The sequence below is a fragment of the Balaenoptera borealis genome (assembly GCF_965194805.1).
Source record: "Balaenoptera borealis genome assembly, chromosome: 8".
NCBI lineage: Eukaryota > Metazoa > Chordata > Mammalia > Artiodactyla > Balaenopteridae > Balaenoptera > Balaenoptera borealis.
In genome coordinates, this window is record NC_138865.1 from 39451138 (window position 1) to 39475535 (window position 24398).

The 24398-nt window shown below is 40.4% G+C and overlaps 1 protein-coding gene across 8 annotated transcripts in view; it reads right to left on the reverse strand.

Moving 5' to 3' along the window:
* NTRK2 (neurotrophic receptor tyrosine kinase 2) overlaps positions 1-24398 on the reverse strand; it is a 409783-nt gene that overhangs the window by 177223 nt on the left and 208162 nt on the right. For 5 of the 8 annotated variants that reach the window (XM_082401158.1, XM_082401155.1, XM_082401159.1 and 2 more), the window contains one exon: positions 23785-23973. In XM_082401158.1, coding sequence (XP_082257284.1) covers positions 23785-23973 — 189 coding nt within the window. Of the gene's footprint in view, positions 1-13857; positions 19979-23784; positions 23974-24398 lie in introns of those variants that run through there. The other 3 variants (XM_082401162.1, XM_082401164.1, XM_082401163.1) reach the window with 2 other exon arrangements.

Sequence of the window (24398 nt, forward strand, 5' to 3'; positions counted from 1 at the left end):
GAACACAATATTTCCATACTGGGAAACTCAAGGAAGCTTCTCGCTATTGGCCAGCCTTAAGCAAGGTATGCTGAAGTTCAGATAGGATATTTTGGTGGAGGTGGGGGAAGACAGGGAATCTTCCTGTTATTTGCTGACTGATCCATGTAATGAAATAGAACAGAAAGTCGGGACGACTAAACCGCAATAATCCCCCCAAAATTGCTCACCTTTGCCTTAGCTCAGCAGCCAATGACCCATTAAAGCACAAAGCTAAATAAAATCATCTGTTAGTGGAGATAAGCATGATTGCTGCTGGTCTGGTTATACAAACTGTGTCCCATTAAATTAAGCACGTGAGATGCAAAACAAAGAGAACCAGCTCACAGTTGGCATATGTTCAAGGCGTTGGAGCAGCAGCTTTCTTAGATTAATGTGGGTGTACAATGCAGACTATTAAAACCCCTCCGAGCGTGCGTGCGATCGCCGGGTACCTGTAAGACTTTTCATTTATCCAAATAACACTGAATATACTCATTTAGGAGCACACTTGCTGCACAGCCTGGCCCTCTGGATTTCATAGCCTAATGATAGCTCCTTGCAGCACTTGGTTGGAGAGGCCTCCTGGGTGCATTTCATCTGGGTCGCCCTCTCTTTGTTACTGAATGTGCCACATCTATCTCAGAAAGTAGGGTGACCTGTTTCTTGTCATCCAAACCTGTGGGTTTGGAAAAGCCTCAGATATAACATCAGCTCCCCATGCAGCTCCTTTTTCTACACTGGAGGCAGAGCGAGCAGTATCTGCCTGTTTAGCCGAGAATCTTCACCCTGCTCAGGGGATACACACCGTTCGGCCCCTGGTTTGCGCTGTATGCTTTGAGGCAAACTATTTCCTCCTTTTTTCTCCTTTGTCTCATGGAACAACCAGAATCAAACCAATAATACAGAGTCCAGTTCACAGACACAAAGGCAGACCCGCTAATAGACACAGCCACGCCAGGGGATGTGTGGGGTCTGCATGGGTGTCCCTGGCCCTCTCATCGCTGCCACGTGCCCACCTGCACATTCTCATCCTCGTTGTCATTGAGAAGCTGCTGCTGCAGCCTTGCAGGGACCGAAATCAAGACACAGGGTCAACTGCCCCCAAATTGCTGAGCAGTCAAGGATGACTCCCTGTGGAAAAATTCTTGCTTCTCCATGAGGCAGCGGAAGGAGTCATGGCTCTGAGAGCACAGAGAAGAGGTACACTTTCAAGGTTAAAGATTTTTTTTCAGTATTGGATAAAGAAGCCCAGTTCTCACCCAGAATACATACTGAATAATTAATATAAAGCTCTAGAATAGGCAAAATGAATCTAAGGCTTAAAAAATCACAACAGTGATTGCTGTTGATGGAGGGTGGGTGGAAGGGATTGACTGGCAAGGCACAGGAGGAAACTTTATGGGGTGACAGTAATGCTCTGGGTCTTGATGGGGGTTTGGTTACACGGGAGTATGTATTTGTCAAAGCTCGTGGAATAAGACATTTAGGACTAGTGTATCTCATTACATGTAAATTTCATCTCAAAGACATAAGAGAAAAAAAGGAGAGAGGGAGAAAGGGAAGGAAGGAAGGGAAGGAAGGAACAGAGGAAGGAAGTGAGGGAGGGAGAGAGAGACCATAAACAAATATTGAACTCTAGCTTGTGTTTGTTGAAGTGTTTAGGGTTGAAGTGTCCTATTGTCTGCAGCTTACTTTGCAATGCTTCTAAAAATGAAGGGATGGATGATGATAAACAGGAGGTCTTCACTGGAGAATCCAGATGGGTATATGGATGTTCACTGAACCGTTCTTTCAACTTTTCTGTATGTTTGAAACTTTCTGTTAATAAAATACAGGGAATGGAAGGAAGAAATTCAATTCTACGTTTTAGAAGTCAGGTTTCAGAGTTGGTGATTTGGGGGATGTGCCAGATGGAATCTCTCCCCCAGAAAGAAGTCTAAGATGTAAGAGCCAGGTCTGTCGCAAACAACGGCAGTACACACAGCTCTTCCTGTGCTTTGCATGGATTCTACTGCCTGGGGCCTCTCTCTCTCTCTCTCAGCTCTGCTGGACTGTAATATACAATTCTGCTTGGCAGCAGAGCTCAGATAACCTAAGCAAGAAAAATGTCCTTTGGATAATTTGCAGACTTTGACCTGAAAGAAGGGCAGATACATTTAGATATATGATTTGTTTTCTGGCTGCTGTGCTATTTCAAAGTATCTTTGTTACTGCTTATGATGGAAAACTCCTCCACCATCAGGGAAATGAATCAGACTGGGTTACTAAAACCTTACCCTACAACTCTCCTGCCTATATCCATCTTACTATCATATTGACCTAAGTTCACCTCTTTAAAAAAATTCTTTTCATGTGATACATGCTGGTAAAGAATTCTTTTTTTTAAAAAAAGCAGAATATATTGGCTGAACCAAACAAGTTAAGTTACATCCCTGGACACCTTAACAACACAGGGTCCTTTCTAAATTTCTTTAGGTTCTAATTTATAACTCTCAATACTAAGGGCTAAAGGATGAGAACAAAGACATGAATATCAATAAAAATCACTGGTATTTGCTTTGGGATTCAGTCCTAGATGCTTATTAAGTGAGGTAAATACATGAACTAACTATCTAGGGTGTATCCCACTTTCCTCCCAGATCAGCCCTCCTGTTAAGTCCCAAGACCCAACCAGACAGCTGAGAAAAGAAGAAAAACCTGGAACTTGCTTTCCCAAGTGGCATGTCCATGGTAGTATGCCAAGGTTAAGTAAAACCATGGAACTTCCATAAGAGTTCATTTTACTTGACTATCTGGGGGAATATATTTTTATACTAAAATATAACACATATATTCTGGGACAGTGTTGTAGTATACTGTTACTTTGGTGGCCTCAATAAACTATGACTCCCTATTTTCATGTTCTTGTGTGAGCTTCTCGCTTTGAATCCAGGCTGGCCCTACAATCTGCTTTAACCGATAACCGTGAAAGTGAGACTGCTGGTTCTAGACCTTAAGACTTAAGAAGGTCTTTCAGCTTTCACTGTTATGCTTTTTAAAATAAGTTTGACTACCTTGAGTCTTTCATGCTGTGAGAAAGCACAAGCGTCCATGTGCAGAAGTCCATGCAGGGGAGAACTGAGTGCCTTGACCGATAATCCCCGCTGAATTCCCAGCCAGCAATCACCAACTTCCTGCCATGTGCAAGAGACAATTTTGGACCTTCCAAAAGTCTAAGCCAACACCATATGAAGTAGAAAACCTCTGGTCAACCCACAGAACTCTGAGAAATAATCAATTGTTCTTGTTTTAAGCTGCTAAATTTGGGGGCAGTTTGTTACACAGAATTAGATAACCAAAGCTTATGTTTAAAATAAAATTTGTGATTTCAAAGAAATTTTACTTTATTTTTTAACTTAAAAGAAAAATTTTTTTTAATTTATTTTATTCATTTATTTTTGGCTGCATTGGGTCTTCGTTGCTGTGAGGGCTTTCTCTAGTTGCGGCGAGAGGGGGCTACTCTTCATTGCGGTGCGGCGGGCGTCTCACTGCGGTGGCTTCTCTTGTTGCAGAGCACGGGCTCTAGGCACGCAGGCTCAGTAGTTGTGGCTCACAGGCTCTAGAGCGCAGGCTCAGTAGTTGTGGCGCACGGGCTTAGTTTCTCTGTGGCATGTGGAATCTTACTGGACCAGGGCTCGAACCTGTGTCCCCTGCATTGGCAGGCGGATTCTTAACCACTGCGCCACCAGGGAAGCCCCTCAAAGAAATTTTATAATCAAAAAAGGCATCTTACTTAGAGTTATCCCCTGAGACTTCTATCTACCAGTCCGGGTACTTCAGTGAAGATGATCAAGAGGCATTTCCTTAGAATATAATTCATGAGAAGATAATCCCCCAGATTCAGGTGTATTTTCTAGTTGTTACATGATCAAGAGGAGCCTCATATCCTACGTTTTTGGTAGATGATCAGAAATAAGCCTTTTTTAATCATGCCTGTTCGTACCAAGGGATCATTTCAAGACATTATGGAAGTAGGAACCTCATTTATACCAAGTGTATTTTCTTTTCTCAAATTACTGCTCTTGTTACTAAGAACCTGTAGCCATATGGCCAGTTGCAACTAATCCTAGATGGTGAGAAAAGATCAGGAAAGTCTGTTCTACATCTGTTCTACCCAGCACGAAGAACCTAAAGCTAAGGCTAAGAATTGGACCCTCACTCCAGCAGTTCATCAAATGGCCCCTGCATAACAAGACCCTTAGCTCTTCCCAACAGGGTTAAATCTCTGAATTAACATAATGAAGAAGCCCCGGCCTGGGTCAGGACCTGTCACATGAGGACAATAAGGGTCGCAGTCATTAGTACCGATCAGTCACATCCATGGAACCAGTCATTGCCCAGCACCAGAGCCTGAGCGATGGGGACCTAATGTGACCCAAGCTGAGGTAGAGAAGGAAAGGGAGACACAGGAGAACACCTATTGACCACAATTGACATCTACTGACCACAATGAGCTGTGCATAATATACTACATGTGTTATATGCATTCCAAATCAGTGAAGATGCACAAGAACCAGAGCTGTTGGGTATTGTTATTCTCATTTTGTGCATACTGCGATGATGTTGGCAAAGTACTTAGCACAGCAGCTGGCTCTTAATGAGTACCCCAAGAGAGTAGCCATGAGTATTTTTTATTATGTTAATATCATTTTACAGAGTGGAAACTGAGGCTGATTGAGGTTACGTGACTTGCCCTAGGTCACACAAGAGCAACAGTGGGAGGCCAGGATTAAAGTCCGAATCTGCCTGGTGCCACTGTCTCCATATTAGCAATAATGATGGTGTTATAAGGACAGCTGTTTCCTCCTGGCAATGGGCTGAAAAAGTTATACCCTTAGACTATGCCCCAATGATATGTTAAAGTTATATACAAATTCAAAATACAAAAATATTTTGGGTCCTGCTTACAGCATCAAGGGTGTTTCGGAATTAAAGGAAGGGAAAAATGTTTTAAAAGAGCTATTTAAAAAAGTAATTGCTATCAGTGGTAACAAACGGAGAAAGTTCATCCATGAGGCAATCAGCCTGCATATAAAGGCTGAGCTTCTCAAGGATTTCAACCAAAGAAAATTTTGTAACCCATGATTTGTCCTGATAATGGACTCAACCTTCCACTACTATGGTTGGAGTGTCTGGGGTCAGGTCAGTTTCATAGTGTGTGGCTCTCTAAGGATGGGGCCCCATCCCTTAGGGATTTCCGCAGGGTTGGTGGCCAGGTGCTTGGTGATGAGTGGTGGAGACAGAAGTGTTCAGGTAGCTTTGAGGTGCGAGAAGCCGGGTTTTTGTCTTTTCTCTGCCACTTTCTACCTAGACCATGAGTCTTACTTAGACTCTCCAAGTCTCACTCTCCTCATCCATAAGAAATTGCCTGAACTTTAGCTGAGATAATGTACGTGGAAACAGCTCATGGTAAGTCTCAAAAGAGTTTCCTTTCCTCATCCCTTTCTAGAACTGGTTAAGTTCCTCTCTAACATCTGAACCCAAGAATAACATTTTCTTCTGCTTTCTTTGTCCTGGCTGACTTTTGTTTGCCTTATTAACTACTTGGAAAGTAATGAGGCAGAATTTATTTTGTTTTCTGTTCTACTCTGTGGTTTGTCAAGAAGCCATGTACCTTAAAAAATGGGTTTTGTCACTTCTTGTAAAATTAATTTGAACCTTAAGCAAATAGGACACGAAACAAGATCATGTGTCCCTCTTTTCCCCCACTTTATCAAGAAAATAATTTGTGACCTCAAGTAACACTAATAAATAATCTTTCCCCTAAGGAAAAAAAAAGTGTAGATTCAGCCCTTCTCTCCAATCCCAATTTAAGAGATTTTTCTACTGGGATCCAAGCCAGAAAGCTGAAATTTATATAACAAAGCGAATCTGAGAATGGATACTGCCATCTTGCTGGAGATGGTTACCTAACATCTTAAGAGGCAGTGACTGTTGATGGCCAGAAAGAGAAACAGCATCTGGGACCACACTCTGGACTCAAGCTTACACATCGCTGATATATTTGGTCTGGCTTTGTGAAGGATGCTCAGTACAGCTTACAGTCAAGATTCAGAGAGGCTGCCATTTTTGTTTTTGGGTATCAAACCATTTTCTTCTTGAATGTCACATCGTTTGGCTCCATGGCTTTACCAGCTGTCATTAATGATACTAGAGGATCATTTTTTAATTCCTTTGACAGCAGTAAAACATCCCCTCCATGGGGCACTTAATTTCTTGCTAGTCACTTGATGATGAATAGGTCTCAAGGCCTTTGGCAGCTGTTGGCCAGATTCACACCATCAGGGGAGGATGCACGGTGATGGGAGATAACCTCAAGTCAATCCTTAAAAATTCCTTTGCCTTGAAAACTAACTTAGGGAAAACGCCTGGCTTAAGGGGATGAGAAGAAAATGAGCAACACACACACTGGGTTACAAAATACCAGTTTTGGCCTTTGCAAGAACCTCTTCCATTTCCTGAAATATGATCCATTCTCTTAAAATAAAATGTGTGAAGAAGTGACACAAGTCATTGATTTTTTTTTTTTTTTTTTTTTTTGATGAACCACATAACTTCCGCCCAAGCAAAACTTATTCTCAGGAACAGAGTCCAAACCCACGTGGAATCTTTATCTTTTGTTCAAACCCCACACTTGTTTTACCCACAGCGAGTTTAGGCAGAAACTGATAACTAATGCTTTTCCTTAAGCCAGTCAAACAAAATTGCTTACCAGGTTTTACTCCTTCATCAGCCTGACTAATTACACCCATTCACTGTTTCTTTCAGACAGAGATTTCAAATTCCAACTCTCAAAGACTCACACCACCCAAGAGACATCTGCTTCCTGGCTCATTCTGTCTCCTTTTTATATTACCCAGTGAAAAATACTCAGTGGCCCAGAAAATGCCTGTTAAGCAAAACCTGGAAGCTAGAACTGGTTTCAAGCTGGTGAAGGGTCAGGTCAAGGAGAAGGTGTTGAGATAAAGGTCGTGGGAGATGGTGAGATGAAAAGATAGGATGGAATCTTCTCAATCAACACAGTCAGGGAAAGGCATTTGGCCTCCAGGCTCCAGTGACCAGCCTCAGATACCTCTGCATGGCGACAGAACAAACACAATGTGTGCATGTTACTGAGGCAAAGTTGGTCTGAAACATTCTGAGGCACCAAGTTGGAGTGGGTGCTCCAGGGGTGGCAGTAGCACGAGGTTTGGGTGATAATAACGAAGGCTGAACTTGAACGTCAAGCCTAGATAGTGTTCAGGTAGCAATTACCTTTCTCCAAACCATCAAATGTGGGACAATTTGGAGATTAGGGGCCCAACAGCTCCACAAGCTTGGGAAGCAACTTCCCATGCATCCACAGTCCAAACTAAAATTTTACATTTAAAAGAAAATATGGGGATACAATCTTCAACCTCATAAAGTATTGTAACCTTAACTTTCTCTCTGTGGAAAGTTCTTTGCCCGTGAACTGCGTTAGCTGAGTCCACATCAAATTCTTCAGAGTAGTCACGAACATCTACAAAATCATGCAGTGCTGCCCTAACGAGTATAAATCCCATTTCCCATCTGTGTGTTATGAGTTCTTTGAAGATCTCATCTTTCTGGCTAAGTAATCTGTTGGTAGAAACAATGTAAAAAAGCACAGCATCTTCAAAATTGCTGTTGGAAAACCATTTTGAATACTGGGTTTAAAAAACCTCATAGGAAATAGGTCCTCCTGACACCTTTTTCTTCTGAAGTTGCCCAAGCTAACTCTTGTTTATGCTTTCAGCTTAGGGCTTTCATAAGTGCATGACATAATGCTTCTCTAGATTATTCAAAGCAAAAAAATAAAGGATAACTTCTACTACAAGTTCATTTCACACACTCGGTTTATTACAGCACAAAGAACACCAGATGTGGTTCAAATTTAAATTGTGTCTTTAATATAAAGATCTAGGGCCACTGAAATCATGCACGTATGATAGCCATACTTCAAAAAGCTGTTTAATAGCTGAAGATCACGTTTTGAGGGCTTGACCTCACTATTTAGAACTCAGTTCCTTTTCAGTGATTTGTCACTTGAAGCTCATTTTTTAAGGGATCATCAGAAAACAGGCTTCTGGCCTTTCAGTTTTCCAATTAGTGAGGTCATATTTTAAATGCCTAATAATTTTTGATCAATGAGGCTTAATTAGATCACAGATTTCCAAATTGAGTAGCTTAAAGGGGCCGCAGTGATCATCTCTACCCCAGAGAGTTAAAAAGTACTAGTTAGTCCAAGGGACACATTTCAGGACAGTCAATGCCCTATTTCTTTCCACTGTCCGTGGCTAAACTAGGAAGCAAGAGAAGAGGCTTTTCCCATCAGTTTCCTTGCCTCTTAACCACATCCAGCACATATTTTATACATTGTATGTTTAGCTTTGTGACCATATCTTTTATGTTTAACATTTTGAGAAGACACTTCAACTCTGAGAAATACTAATAGCAGTGCAGTTTCAAAATACCCTGTTTGCACTGAAATATAGTAAATAAATATTTAAAATCACCCTTACTGGCACTATCCACCATATAATTAGTGTTAAGCATCTGTGATCAATTGTGACTAACAAATTGCTCAAGCATCATAAGCCTTGTGAAAAGACCACAGTTTTATTAAACACTGAAAATTGCATTTTTTCCCAGTGGTTGTACTGTAAGATAATGAACTCCCTGTGAGTGGCAGGAGAGATGCAAATTCAATTTTGCAAGAGACTCACAAATACCGTGATATATTATGCTGATGGAGACACGGCCTCCATCTAGACAAAATGAAAAAATTTTCTCGTGTTCAGTGAATGTGTGTAATTAAGAAAATATGAAGGACAGCTAATCATCAATATTGCATGCATGTCTGTATCTCCAATCTTGTTTTTTAAAAAAATTCTAGTTGAAAGTTGAACCTTGTTCTTCTGGGTTTCAGGTTTCAGTTTTCAAAGGGACTATTGATATTGATGAAACCAGAAGGCACCCTAATCAGGCCCAAAAAATGTACTAAATTTTCCTTAAATTTTTGCTTTCAACCAAGTGGCATGCCTAGGTTTTAATTTATGAGAGCAGGTTTTATTATACAAATAAGCAGACACTGTCTGGGGGACAAATTTGAAGCAGCTCTGATAGTTTTATTAATTTATTTGATTTACTTCTGGTTTCCCTTACCCAATCTTATTTATGTCAAAGTAAGTTGAAGCAGAATTCATTATGTAGTGAAATCCAATTTGAACACTTTTTATTGGGACATGGTGATTCAATCATTTCTCTCCTTAAATCCCATTATCTCTTCTCACATTATTTTGTACAGATCAAATCACATAAGATGAAATTCCAAAAGAAACTTAAGAACTTGCGGGCAGGAATGAAATAATATCTGAATAATTTCTTATACTATGAATACTAAGTTATACCACAGTTAACATTCTTATCATTTTGCATTCTAGTAGCATATTTCCTCTGAAGAAAATTAACTGAATTAGCGAACTTGACTTTCTTAAGTAAACTTTTGAAGCAATTGTAGTTTCTAATTGTTTTGATACAGAATCATCAGAAGCACTGAGTCTAATCTGACCCCGTTTGGGCACCTTGACATTTTGTTTATTATATGGATTGCCAAATTTGCCAAATTCCTACTGAATTGCCTCTTCAAATTGTGGAGTTTAGGAATTCTCAAATTTTGGTAACTTTATAAAAAGTGTTTGTGAAAAAATATTTATTTACCTATTTCATTGTGTCAGGTATATTGTTAATACGTAGGAACTCCTCAAGTCATAAATGAATCTAGTCACCAAAGTCCATTTCCACGTTGATTATTTAGAAATGGGAGTCATTTTCTCATGGAGACATTGCAGTTATACTTAGAATGACAAGATTATCCCCTAAATACCTTTTAAACCCCTGTGCTACCATATCTTCCAAATCACAATTCCTATGCCTTAACCCATCATGAGTTAAATATTTCCATGTTTAGAGACCTCTAAGAGCTCTTTGCAGACCAGAGAGGGTAATCAAATTCAGCAATTCAAATGGAAAGGTTGCCTAACTTCGGCTCCTAACAGAATCAGAGGAGAATTTAACTTATTAGCCATGTCAGATGCCTGGTGAAGTAGAGATGTATTTTTCTCCCAAAGCTACAGTACAATTACAAGCACAGCAAATACACTTATCCATTCATGTGTTCCTTCAGTTATTCACCACACGTTTATTATGCAATGTCCTGGGTACCGTTCTAAGAGCTGGAGATGCCAAAGCACTTGTTTGTCCATTGAACAGTCCATGGTTAGAAACTTACACAATTGTCAATAAGTCTTTCCATCTGCGATTTTCAATATCATTCGATGACTACTGCCACTCAGTTCCCGGGTAAGATGTGACTTCCTGATTATACACATTCATCATCCAACAAAGACATACGATTATACACGCTGAACCAAATCTGAACTTTCATCCTCATCCCCTCTATGCCACCCCATCCGGGAGTTTCTTTGTTAAAGATTTCACACAGTATTATTAGTCAGAGATTTGTTTGATTTCATTTCATTAGGAAATTTTCCATATTGGCAAATGGTAGGTACAAGCAAAACACACACAATACTTATTCCAGGGTAAGCAAAAGACTCATCAAATTCTCTTTGGAAATATTTCAACTCTGCTTGTGTGAAGTCTGATCTTCTGTAGTCTCTCCAAGCCACTCTCAGACTGCACCTTCACAAACACTAAAGAGCTGCCCAAGCTTTACAGCTTTGTACTGTTACAGGCTTGGGTGTCTAGGGGGCCTAGAAATTTCCAATAAACAATATTTTGATGTTAAACAAACAAACAAACAAAAACCTCTGTAATAAATGTACTAAATAATAAAACAAAAACAAAAACAAAACAAAACAAAAAAAACAATAGTTTGATTGTAATCTTATTTGTTATGATGGCCTTTGAACGGCAACTGAATAATTCATACCCCGAACTCCGGTCTTTTCTAAGTTATTAAGGTAATTAAGAGAGTAAAACGTTGGGTCAGAAAAGAATTTATTCATTTTGGCTAACCTCCCCATTTCTAATTCATCTGCACTCCTCATGCGCAGTGAGCCATTGCTATGTGATGTTTTTGGGGAGCACGTGTTACTCTACTTATTACAAGATTAACATGAAGTCACACTTACAAATCTGTGGATGTACATGCCCCTGTGACAAAGTAGGTACCTTAGAATATCAGCTCCCTGACCTTATGAAGCTCCTGATGCATGCTCTTCTCATGGAAGAAATGCCACTTATCAAAGGCGATTCCTGTTTTTTAAAGACTCCTTAAAGGCTAAATATCTATAAGAATCTTGACACCTTTCGAGTAGGTAATTTGGAAACATGGACCTTTGCATGGAAAATGGAAAAAACGAGTCATAGAGGGTAAGCCAGAAAAGTGACTTGTCTGTCCTACAAGATGTTCACACATGGCTGGCATTGAAATTGGTTGTCTGTAGAATGGTTATCGAGAAGGCAGTATTAGCCTGTGTCCTCTTGGTCTCCCTGGAACAGGGTGACCCAGGCAGATGCTGTGGGTGCTTTAACCCTTGCAACACTGGTTTACAAACCTCAGTAAATGTGTGCACTTCAACTGGCTCCTAAAGCTCTTGGTACTCTTTGAATTCTGTCTTTGGAGAGATAGACATCAAGTTCACCTAGGAAAAGTGATGTGCTTATCTCAGAGGAGTGAAGGTGTCCAAGAAAGAGTCAGAGATCTATGATATAGGATTCTTTTCCTAGGGTTTTCTGAAATAAAACAAAAAAGGCCAACATTTTAGAGCGGGTTGGGGTGGGGGAAGAGGGATTTTACATGATTTTAACCAGCAAAAAATAAAAATAAGAGTTTATTATTCATGATTATTTAGTATTTCTGGTAACGACTCCATTGAGAAGACCTCCCTACAGCCCCAGTGACCCCTGTGTCAACCCTTACATTAGAGGCTGGGCCCGGGGTCAGCCTACTACTGGTTCCTTTCTCCCCAGCAATAAACTCACTCCCCGCCATCTGGCATGACCCTGGCTGCATGTTTGAAGGTTAATACCCTCAGCCTACCTTGATAAGCCCACGTGAAAGGTACAACACCAACACTACAATTCCTCTTGCAGAGTTTCAAAATTGCTCCATGCTATTTTTGGAAAAGGTGAGCAGCCGCACTCAGCTGGAAAGAGCCCCAGACTTCAGGGAGGCCGACTGGGGACTGAATAGAAACTCCCCCGCATTGGGGCTGTAATTTGGGTTCATTATTTTTCCTCTCAAGCTCTCTGAGCCTCAGTTTTCTCATCTATAAAACAGAGTAATAATATCTATCCTGCAGTGCTGACAGGGATTCTTTTTTTTTTTTTTTTTTTTAATGTGAAAATGCAACTCATAAGGCCTGGCACATAAAAGGCATTTGATATTGGTTGTTTAAAATAATCAAAAATGCACACATTACAAAAGGGGCTCATGACATTAAGGAACAAGCTAAGTGAAAATGGAGTATTTTAAATCTCAAAGAGTATATATCTCTAACTTAGCAAATCTAACACTACAACTCCAAATGTGGGGAAATGAAGCAATATCTAATATATTTTTTAATTTCACTTATATTTTAAAATTTTACCCAATTTTTCCCTAGATTAATTCTCAAATTTGCTAAGAAGATCTCTGGACTCTCCTATCCTTTCTGCCTTTTTAAAAGAATCATCTCTCTCACTCTCTCTTTTCTTGTCTTTCCTTCTTTCTTTTTTTTTTTTTTTTTTTTTTTGTTGTGGCAGTCTTGTTCATTTCCTCAGTCTGGAGAGTCACATACAAAAACAAGGCCATCAGAAGATGAGAGTACCCGTCTATGCAGATACTTCAGCAGATAGCACAGGATGGTTAGTGCCGGGGATGCTGAGGCTGGTTGAGCAAAAGGAAGTCAGAGAAATGTATCTCCAGGGACAGATGGGATGGAGGGAGGAAGGACAATTAGGCCAGAAATACAGGAAAGGAGAGAAGACCGAAAGCTAATCAACCCAGCAGCTAATGTATACAAAACAGAGCTTTGCAAAAGCCAGAGGTTTACACAAGATCCTGGTCAAAAGGAGCCTGAGTCCAGGGCCAAGCTAGGGTGAGGGGAGTGAGATTCTTGCCTTGTGCACAAAATTTAAGGGAGCACAACAAATTCAGTAATCGACATGAATAATGTTTTATTTTTTCCCTTTATTTTTTAAAATTATTTGTTTATTGAGGTATAGTTGATGCACAATACATATAAGTTTCAGGTGTACAATATAGTGACTCACAATTTTTAAAGATTATATTCCATTTATAGTTAATATAAAATATCACAACATTATGAATAATGTTTTAATGTAATATTTAAAAAAATTAACAAAAACATCTATGAAGAAAAAAACTTGAAATTTCAAATCATGACAGTATTTGACCTTGAATTTGTAGCACTCACCTTACCCTAATCCCCACCTTCTCAATCCTGTCTTAATTAAAAATTTTCTTCATAGATTTCTTTCATTAATTTTTGGCTTTTAAAATATTGCATTGAAATATGATTTATCTTGATGGCTGAGTTTGTTGGTGCCCCTTTAAATTATGCACTTTAATTAAGGGCTTCCCCACATTACCCTAATCATGGCCCTGCTGGGTGCAGAGGGGGTTGCTTGGGAGCTAAATGGGAATCAGTGGGACAACTTCTAGGAGGCTGTCTGTAGTGCTTTTAGGAATCCCAACACTGAATTATATTCTCAAGTTTATGTAAAAATAATTATTAGCAGGTGATAAAAAGCAGGCAACGGAGACCATTAATCTGACACTCTTGTCTTTATTGGTGTACGAGTTTGGTTCTGACTGATCAACTACATCACAAATTCCAATACAACAGATCTCATTTCCATCAGTGTCTCTGTATAATAAAGATTTCCAAGCTCCATTATCATTTATACATATGTGTGGACAAGCCCTGGAGGTTCTGAACATAGTAAAAGAATGCAGGTCATGTTTCAGGTCCACTCTCTTCAAACATAAGAAAGGGAAATAAAGTTAAGCAACATGTAGCAATCAACAGAGACCCCTCCGTCTCCCACCTCTGCAGATCGTGGTGCAGCATCAGAGGGCAGAGTTGCTGAGACCAGCACAGCAAAGCAGCAGGCAGGTGCCCAGCAAGCAGTAAGGGGCTCATTGCTTGTCACGGGGAAGCACGGAGACCTCCGAGAGAGGACCACGCTAACACCCAGACTGGGTGCCCGTTAGCAGAAGGATCTCCTTGGGGAATGTCATCCATACCAATCCACACAAGCCCCCTCTTTCCAAAAGTGGGCAGACGGTGTGAAGACCATATGGATTCACCCCCAACCCCACAACCCCCTCCCATAGCTTGGCCCCCACGCAGAAGTTTGGCCCTCGAAAACACAGATCTCTTCTACAAGAACAAAAGAAGGCCCTGGGTTGTGAACACCAAGGACTGTACCCATGCATCAGCTATTAGACCCCATTCCGGCTAAGATCCACTTTAATTTAAAACTTGGGATGCCATGTGCAAGAAACAGCAGAGAGTATACACAAGCCCAGAGGAGACACATGACTCAGGAAGTGAGTGATAAGGTCATTCCCTTTGCTACTTGGTCGTTGTCTTCCTCCTCAAAGCTCAGGAGTTCAGGAATCTAAGGCAGAGCTCCCCATCACCAAAATGTTACTAAGAAAATGAGAGTTTTCCTCTTCCAAAACCAAAGTTGATAAAGGTCTAGGTAGGGCTCAAGGAAAACTAAAACCTTATATGTACACAAAGGTATGTTAGTCAAAACAAAGGCTCTTAAGAGGGAGAGAAATATCCTAAAACTGACAGCACTTGGGAAAGAAGAAAATGGTCTTCTCAAAATAAGGCTTACACAGTGATACAGAATCATAACTGCTTCGCTGGATATCAGGAAATGGCATTAATGGAACTAGGAACTAGGATGAAATGTCATCATTAGCATCATGGTTCCTGAACCCTAATATATAGAGAAAAGGAGGGAGGATGACAGAATGAGATGGGCAAAAAAAAAAAAGTAAGACTATGTCCCTGGGTAACCAGTTAGCTTCTCTCTGTTCATTAGCAACTCACTCGTAAAAGCAAGCTCACTTGTAAAAGCAAACTCCTTTCAGGAGCAAGGGTGGGGATCAGTAGTGGGTATGAGAGTATAAAGGGATCTGAAAATCCATCATTCTTTCAGGAAAATATGTGAGGTGGCTACTCAGTGGTGTCATCTCTGCCTATTTTATAAGCAGATATATCATGTAATCTCCTCTAATGAAAGCATTCCATAACATGGAGACTAGCTCTTTTGATATAATTAGATAGTGTGGGATGGTATCCTGTCCCCTCTACATCAACCACTTATTGGAACATTAGGAATATGGCACTTAGTCTAAATGCCATCATTATCTCATAATGACCTGGGTTCTACGTTAATGCACCCAGAAGGTCAATGGCATGGTTAAATAAATGTGCTAAATAATAGCAACAGGGTAAAAAGAATGTTGATGTCTACCCATACTCATAGCGTATATAGTAACTGATAAGTATAATAGAGAAACTAGGCATTAGATTATTGTTTCCTTTCTAGAGTTCTTCCCACCCCCTTTGGTTCAAAGTCGCACAAATCTAATCTCTTACAAATCGTAGGAAAATATGTGTTCTGAACTCATTTTTAGAACCTATCAACTTTAATATTACTGCGCAAAATGCCAACTCTGAAATACTCCTGTATGTCATATTATTGATAGAAGTCCCCTGGCCGGAACCCCAGCTTAGGCCTTGATGCCTGAGACATGAGAAGAGGAAGCATTTCATGAGGGGAAGACTGGAGAATATTAGGCTACTGACTCCATCAAGTTTAGGTGAGGCTGAATGATTAAGGGGAGATTCCAATTCATCAGAGGTCCTGGCACAGCCGAGGAATCCTGGGTGGAAGAAAAGGCATCTCTAAATAGTGAGAACCATATCAGATGTAACCAGACTGGCCCTTTCAGATCCAGCACACTTGGCTCTCTGAAAGGAGCTACCCAGCGGGGGTGAAGAACTGGGGGCAAAAACTGATCATCTGCTCCAGCTGAGCAGACAACTACATTTGGAGTCATCCAGAGAGCTGACCCTAAACTGGAGCGCTCAGCCTGCCTTGGCAGATCCGGGACCCTTTTGCTCCCTGAGTCCTCCGGGCCCATAACACAAGGCTCGTCTCCTCTGTGACACTCACCCTGGAAAAGCTAAGCTCCTCTGGATTCACGATCCCTCGAAACCCGACCTGCCATGGCCTGTCCAGCCCAGCTCTGTCTTAATCCCTATGCATCACCAAGCAAATATAAAATCTGACACTGACAATAATATACCCAGAGAGCCTCCTATGGACCTTCCAACACAATTCACCCAAGACAAACCTTTACTATAGAAATATGAACAAAGCCCAGTACAAATAAAGGCCAGGGTACAAGTGGTTAGACTTTATATCACAGGAGGTTAAAAGGACACTCACAAGACGAGGAAGTTGGATATCCAAATGATATTATCACCAATTATCTCTGTTGGAATTACAGACAAGTTTTTATTTCATCTTTGTTTCTTATGTTTTCCAAATTTCCAACTACAACCTATATTATTTATTTTAAAGAATCGCATTTTAGGGTACCCGAAGGCATTCTGAGTAAGGAGGACTTAATTCTGTCTTACTAGCAGAAATCATCAGAGCTATACCAACTAGGGTGACCAATCCACTATCATTTGCCCAGGACTGCCCCAGTTTTAAAACTGAAAGTTTTGCATCCTAAGAACCTCCCCAGCCCTGCGGGTGGAGGGGAGGTCACTGTGATACTGATATGTCCTTCTTCTTCGAGCCACAAATGCCGCCTTCTAATTTTTCCCTCCCTGAGGGAGCCCAAGCATTCAGAAACACACAGCATCTTCTCAGCCAAAGGGAGCCGGCTCAGACAGAGGGCAGCGTGGACTCAGGAACCCTTTGGGCTGCTGTCTCCATCTCAGGAAGCAGCTTTCCTCCTAGAGGCTGAGCTCAAGGGGTGAGACTGCCTTTGTGCTTGGTTATCAGGTTGAACTAAGTAGATCTCTCTCCAATTCTTTCCTGTCCATGGTGTGGAGCAAATTCATTGTACATGCCTTTCAAGAGAAGTAACAACTACCAAGAAAAAGAGCAAACAAATAAACAAGTACAACATAGTGAATGAAAGGCAGCATGGCTGAACTTCATAAGGGGAGCTGGCATAATGATTAATCTGAGAAGATCCCAACCATGGTGGCTTACCCTCTCTGGCTGGCAGAATTAGCAAAGGCAGAGAAAACTTCTCAAGGAGAAAACCTGCACTCTGTTACATTAGCTGCCATGAAGAATTGAACTGTGAGTGAGCATCGCATCCAAGAAAAACTCCCATTCTTTCATTTCTCCTTAACCACAGGGAGCACTCAGTGTTCAAAGCATCTGGGTAGCAGGAGCTGCTTAGCAACATAAGAGGTTCCTCTGCATATGTGTTTGCTGAGCTGGTCCTGGTCCCCAGTCTGCTGGCACATGCAAGAGTGACCGACCAGATACCAAAATGGGGGTGCATTTGATAAATTCATCATGCTGGTATCCACTCTCCAGTTGGGCTGGGCGTTGGGAAATACCCAGAAGAAATGCAGTAGCATCCTGCATCTGCCTGCATGCTTCCAGCACATCACTGATGATTTGGTGAAACTGGACTGAACTGTCTGATGTGTGAGGGGTGCATAATTCCCTCTTGGTTGGCTGATGATGTGGAAGTAAAATCAGAATATCATTGTGAGTGTCTCCCTGACCTAAATCCATAATTGTTTTTCCCTTTTAGTCATTAAATGTAAGATGGGCTGTTTTCTCTAAGAGGTCTAGGTACCCTGTAACTGGGTGGTATTTCTTTTTTGATAACAAGTAATATCACCCAGTGGTCAAATGCTAATAGAATGATGTCGCTTATTTTACTTAGTTGTAAATGTGCTTGAAACTGGTTTCCTAACAAATCTCCTTCTCAATAGAGTTTGTAACATGGCTTACATTTTACATGTAATTGTGCAGCATGTATTCGTTTCCTTTCTTCGAGGGAACTCAAGTTGCTTTTTTTAAGCATTATTTGATAGCTTCTTACCATCTCCTCTGGAGTTGAAAGGAGAATATAGTATCAAGCTGTTATAGCTGGCAATGGAGAACTATGGCACCAAGAGACAGAATTGGATTGGGACCTACAGCGGCTGAGCAATGTGCCATGAAGACCCCCATGAAACGAGTCGTCAGCCCACTGTGCCATAAACGAAGCAATTTCTAAGGATCCTAAAATAACTGCATTCTTTCGCCCCTAACACTCATGCTGGGCAAAATAGACTTAGGTTATTTTTAAAGTGCAGGCCATGGCCTTCAAAGGGATATAAACAGTTCCCAAAGCAATTATTGTTTGGCCAATGAAATACTTAGAAGAAAACATACTTTTGAAAGACAAAGTTAGTAGGCAAAGGACCTAGGAAAGTGCTATAACAATTGTTTCTGCCTGTTTTTACTTCCATCAAGTGGACCATCAAAATGGACCATGGACACAGATTGCACTGAAGTTCGAAGATAACCTCCAATAACTCTCATCCCTTGATCTAATGAGCTCCTGAGGTCTTGGATATGATTCAGAATTTTTGCTCATGTGTACTCAAAGTAATGTTACAAACATGTTCAAAACCTCTGCAGTTCTGTGAAAAATACCACTTCCATTCCCTCCCTTGGTTGGTAACACAATGACAGGGTGGGTATCGCAGTTAAGGGGAGCAAGAGGGTTGTCCTATGTGATCTTTTCAACTACTGTTAAAACACTCCCTCCTTTTATTATATTTTATCTCCTTAGTCTTAGCTGGTCTATGAATCTGTGCTTATCTACGTAGTTGCCTAATAAGCATGTAACCAATGGGAAAACACACCCACAAACATATATAAACACGTGAACTATAATACTTGAAGTATGACACACGCTGCAGGAAATCAATAAACATCCATTTCATTGGAAATGGAATTAAAGTGGAAAAAAGTCAGAATTCCTTATCTGCATCTGCCACAGAGAGTTACTAGCCCTAGATATACATAGAGGGCATGCGCTGTAAGAACAAACACATACAGTATGTATTTCAAGACAATTCTCATTTAATTTAGGCCCTCCACCTAGGACCCTAGCTAATTTACAAGGCTGCTCTAGGAAAGACACAATTCTAGGGATGACAATAAGTCTATGGGATTTGCTTTTCCTGCAGGGGAAGCTATAACGCATTCCCACCCTTCAAGAGAACCCAAGATTGATGATTCGGGGGTTTTGCTGGTTAGAGTGTTTTTTTTTTTCTTTCTTTCTTTCTTTCTTTGTTTGTTTGTTTCTTTCTTTCTTTTTTTTCCAGCTCAGAAGGTGTGTTTCCATTGTACCCTGTCAAAAATGTTCTTAACAGTCAAGGAGAGGATAGCAGCACAGCTGCCCTTGAGCCGGGTTGGTCAGTCCTACTGGGAAAACACCCCGTGCGGACAGATGATGTGGTTTTCAGACACGTCTACACAGACTAGTTGAATTAAAGACCAACTCCAGCCTTGATGTTGCTGAGCTCCTCAGCTCCATCTTGCCATCCTGATTGATCGAGGAGATGGGTCTATAGTTAGAGTGGCATAGCACTTTGAGGGTTTAGTCATTAGAGCACACTGCTTTCTCTTGGGAAGGCAACTTCTTGCTTGGCTAGGTTTTGGAAGCTAAGGAGTGACGTCAAGATGTTGTCTGGCCAGAATTTGCAGATAACCATAGAACTCTTCTCCTCCATCAGGCATGGATTTAGCCTCCTTTAGTTCCTGCAGTGACACAGGAGCCTCCAAATACCAAATTATTATCAGGCGGTCTTGGGGGAACCTCTGGGCCCTGCAATAAAGTAGACAGACTTGCTATTGGAAAGTGCTCAGGAGCAATTCAGCCCTGTTCAGATTGTTCTAAAATCCTGCAAACAACCTCTGGACTTTGTAAATGAAAACCTCACATAGCTCCTGAGAGTGAAAAATTACTTAGGGGAATAAAATTTGTCATCATCCTTCACTCAAATGATCTTACACATCATTTAAAGAAATATGGTTTAATCATGATTTTTTGTTTGTTTGTTGTTCTGTTTTTAGAGCAAAGCTACACAAGCAGGGAGGCTGTATTACTTTTGGACAAGCCATTTCTGAGCATTGTCTGTAAAGTAAGGTGTATGTATCCATTGATCTTTAAGGTCACAAACAGTTGGTGGATTGTGGACCAAATCTGACTCTGCTGATGTATTTTGTTGGTTCCACCCAGCGTTTTAAATCTTGGAGAATTCACATAAAATATAAAATGCCCGCTCTCTCTGGAAAAATTGGAGTATCTGGTAATACCAAGCCCACATGCCATCATGATCTTCACTATACCATATCATCTTTCTGATCTAGCCTGTTTCTCATATTGACCTGCCTGATCCTTGTCAGGGTTTAGGATCCTTGCTCTAAGCTATCCTATCATAGTGCACTGTGATTATACGATGAAGTCTTTCACCACTGGCCTCCCCAAGGAGACTCCCTGAGGGCAAGGAACATGCCATCATTATGACCTAATTTCCAATTCTTAGTATTGTAGGAATATTGTGGGTAGTCAATAAATATGTAATGAATTGAACTTCACCTTATACATTAGATTCTTACAATTCAGTGAAATAAGCTGGGATCACTGTTTGTAAGAGCACACATATAAAGCCAACATCTTTGAATAGCAGGCAGCTTTAGGAAAGAGAAGTAAAAGTGCTGGTTTGTGACCCAAGCCTCTGATGGATCCAGAGCTTGGTGGTATACTGTCTATGTGATATTTTGCTTTAAGCACATGGGAAAAATTCCATACTTTTTCTGAGAGCTTCTTAAATTTGTTTTTCAGATGTAACCTATCCAACTTCTTGGAAGAGCCCTTCTTTAGAGATTGGTTGTAAAAATACTTGATGGGAATAACTTAACTGAAAGCTAAGCTCCCAAAATATCATGGGTCTATAGCAACAGATCCCTCTCTACATCAGATCTATGCATTTTGAAATATTTAAATTTCTGAATGACTACAATTAGGATCTTCAAAGAAAGGATTTTTTGTTAAAGGCTTATTTCTGCTAAATTTGCTATCTAAATCTATTTAAACTGGCTAACATGTTGTTAAAAATACATCTAACAAACAAAGTCTACGTAGGCAAATTTAATAGGAAAGGACCCAATGTAAAAGGCTCAGTGTAAAAGGTCCTCTATACTTGTTACAAGTCTGTTAGTAATTAATATTTCAGCAATATATAGCCGTATCTGGTCAACATCTGGCCAACATCAAAGGCACATCATGTCCCATGCTATGAAGAAGTAGTTCAACAAGTATAGTTTCTGCTCTCTAGGAGCTTACAATCTAACCTAATCAAGACTAGAGAAACATACACCAGAGTGGTCATACTCAGGACTTCACAAAAGGCAACAGATACATTGAAGATAAAGGTAAAAAGTATGGGGTAAAGGACGACATTTAAGAAAGGGTAGAGGGAATGAGAGAAGTAAATTGCTTCTTTATTCCCATTTCTTTGAAAAAGGATTTATGGAAGATGTGTTATTTTAAGTGTTCTTAAAATCATGAAAGAGCATATGGCTTGATGCTTGGAAGAAAGAAAATTTCTTCTGATATAAGATACTAAGTGATTGAGAACACTGAGCCAGTAAGGACTGCTGAGTGAAGGACCCAACAAGACTTTATAAGGAACAACCAAACAATCAATGGTCTGGTGCCCTCTGGTAGAGGGCAGAAGCTGAGGGGAAGCTGCAGGTCTCCTCAACTCTCTTCCAACTCTTCCTAAGTGGGAGTGACTGAGCCACAAAACCAAGACTCTTCCAAAATTACCAAAATGTCTAATCCAAAACCTTTGTAAAAACCTCTATGAACTCTAGATTAAGGAAATGACCTTTGGAAATTTTCTTGTGGAATTTCTAAGGGAAGAAAGCACTTCTAGAAAGAACCACAGACTCAGAAGCCATCTAGCTCACTTGATTCTATAGGCTCTCATTTGTTTGCTTTCTTGCTCATTGGTTCATTTTCTCTTATTGGACTTGTTAGGCTAATGCTATCTACTTGATTATTCAGCTTTATCTTTCCTCCATTGACAAAGTATAGCAAATTTTTGAGTACAGGTTGATTTTAGTCAACTTTAATTTTAATGCAGTCTCAGGTTAACTAAAGTACATCATACAGCCTGGTGCTGGTGGTGGTGACAGGGGTGTCAAAGTACTCTGTTCCTAGGGAGAACAATCAAAATGATGACAGAGTCTCTCATTACACTATCTTGCTTTGCTTTATTCAATATTTGACTGTTACACATGCAGGGCATTTCAGGAACCATTGGAGGATGCTTATCTCAACAAAGAATGCACATTTTAAGCAAACCTCCACACATCATGTTCACACCATAATAATAATATTAGAATTAATAATACTTTGATTTCAAAGAATACCTTTTATTTCAAGGAGCTCAATATTCTTCATATATGCTATTCTATTTATCTTGTCATATTACATATTCAACTGAAAGCAATGTTGAGGTTCAGTCTCACACATTACAAGACTGTAATACTGTTCACCCTAATGATTAAATTCAAATCCATTGTTAAACATACCTCAGGATAAATTTGAATGAATAGGAGGAAATTACAGATGTTTCTTTATATTTGAAAAGATACTCACTGTTAAGTCCCCTTATCCATAAGCATTCTCAGTGAAAAGTCAGTCCCCAACATCTAACCTTGAAATAGTCCTACCTTACCTGAGACAGGGCAGGAGAACAGTATTTAAGATGGGGCAAGAACATGCAGATAGACAAAAGGTACCCACTTGTCAGTGCCAGAGAACCCCCGGGACCTTAGCCACCTGATATTCTAGCCCTCATGGCCCCTTATTCATGTGTAAGGGAAGGCCTGGAGTTCCAGTGGCATCAGCCTGTTTGTCTACTGTGACTTTATTTCTTGTCCTTCAGGCTGTGTTCCAGTCTCTATATTTGAGCACTGGCTCAGAAGATAGGATAAGAGAAAGATTCCAAGTTTCCCAACAGAGGCTAGTGGGTTAATTTGGTTCTAAGAAATATAACTCAGTGTACTTAACAGGCAGACCATCTGTTGTGATGTCCCTTTGCTATTGTGACATCACAACAAGCCTCATGCTGGGAACTAGGACTGAACAAAGAAAACAGAACTACCTAAATTGATACCACCTGTGTGCAACACAGAGCATTCCTGACTACCATTAGTGTATATTTTAAGGACTTTCAATAAACCAAATTTAAATCCCACCAATTGCTTATCTTCTGTAACTGATGTATGTGCATTCTAATGACACTTCTGGTTTCTGTCTATCTTTTTCAAGATAAGCATGCCTTGATTCCAACTTCATGTTGATAAATGGTTTTGGAAAATGGATCTCAAGAGAAGTCAGTATCTGCCCACAGTTCCAATCCCAGCAGGAGACACACCCTGAGAACTCCATAATCAACAAACTAAATGATCTATTCCTTGGGCTCAAAGCCCCAAGAATCCTCAGACATTTCACACTGTACCCTCCCCTCAGTCATCCTCGTCAGGGACTCTGATAAACATGCTGCTTGATACAGCTATGCAGCAAATGGGCCAATAAGTATAAACAGATGTACTTACATGTGTCTGGCTTGAGCTGACTATTGGTGATGCCAAAGTACTGGGGATTTTCAATGACAGGAATCTTGGTCATTCCAATAATGACAGCATCAGGGCCACCCTCTGAAGACGATGGGGTGTTACTCCCATTGGAGATGTGATGGAGTGGGCTGGCAGAGTCATCATCATTGCTGATAACTGAGGCTGGGCCTGGAGTTGGAAAAATACATATTTTCCTGTAATTTTTCATGGTTTTGTTGAGCTATAATTCACATACCTAAAATTCACCCATTTAAAGTGTACAATTCAGTGGGTTTTAGCATACTCAAAGAGTTGTGAAACCATCACTACAATCTAATTTTAGGAGATTTTTATCATCTCAATTAGCAGTCGCTTCCCATTCTCCCCACTTCCAGCCCTGGGCATCCACAAATTTACTTTTTATCTCTATGGATTTACCTATTTTGGACATTTCATATCAATGGGATCACATAATATGTGATCTTTTGTGCTTCTTTCACTTAGCCTAATGTTTTTAAGGTTGATTCACGTTGTAGCATGCGTCATTATTTTATTCCTTTTTATTACCAAATGATATTCCATTGCATGGATACACACCATTTTGTTGATCCATT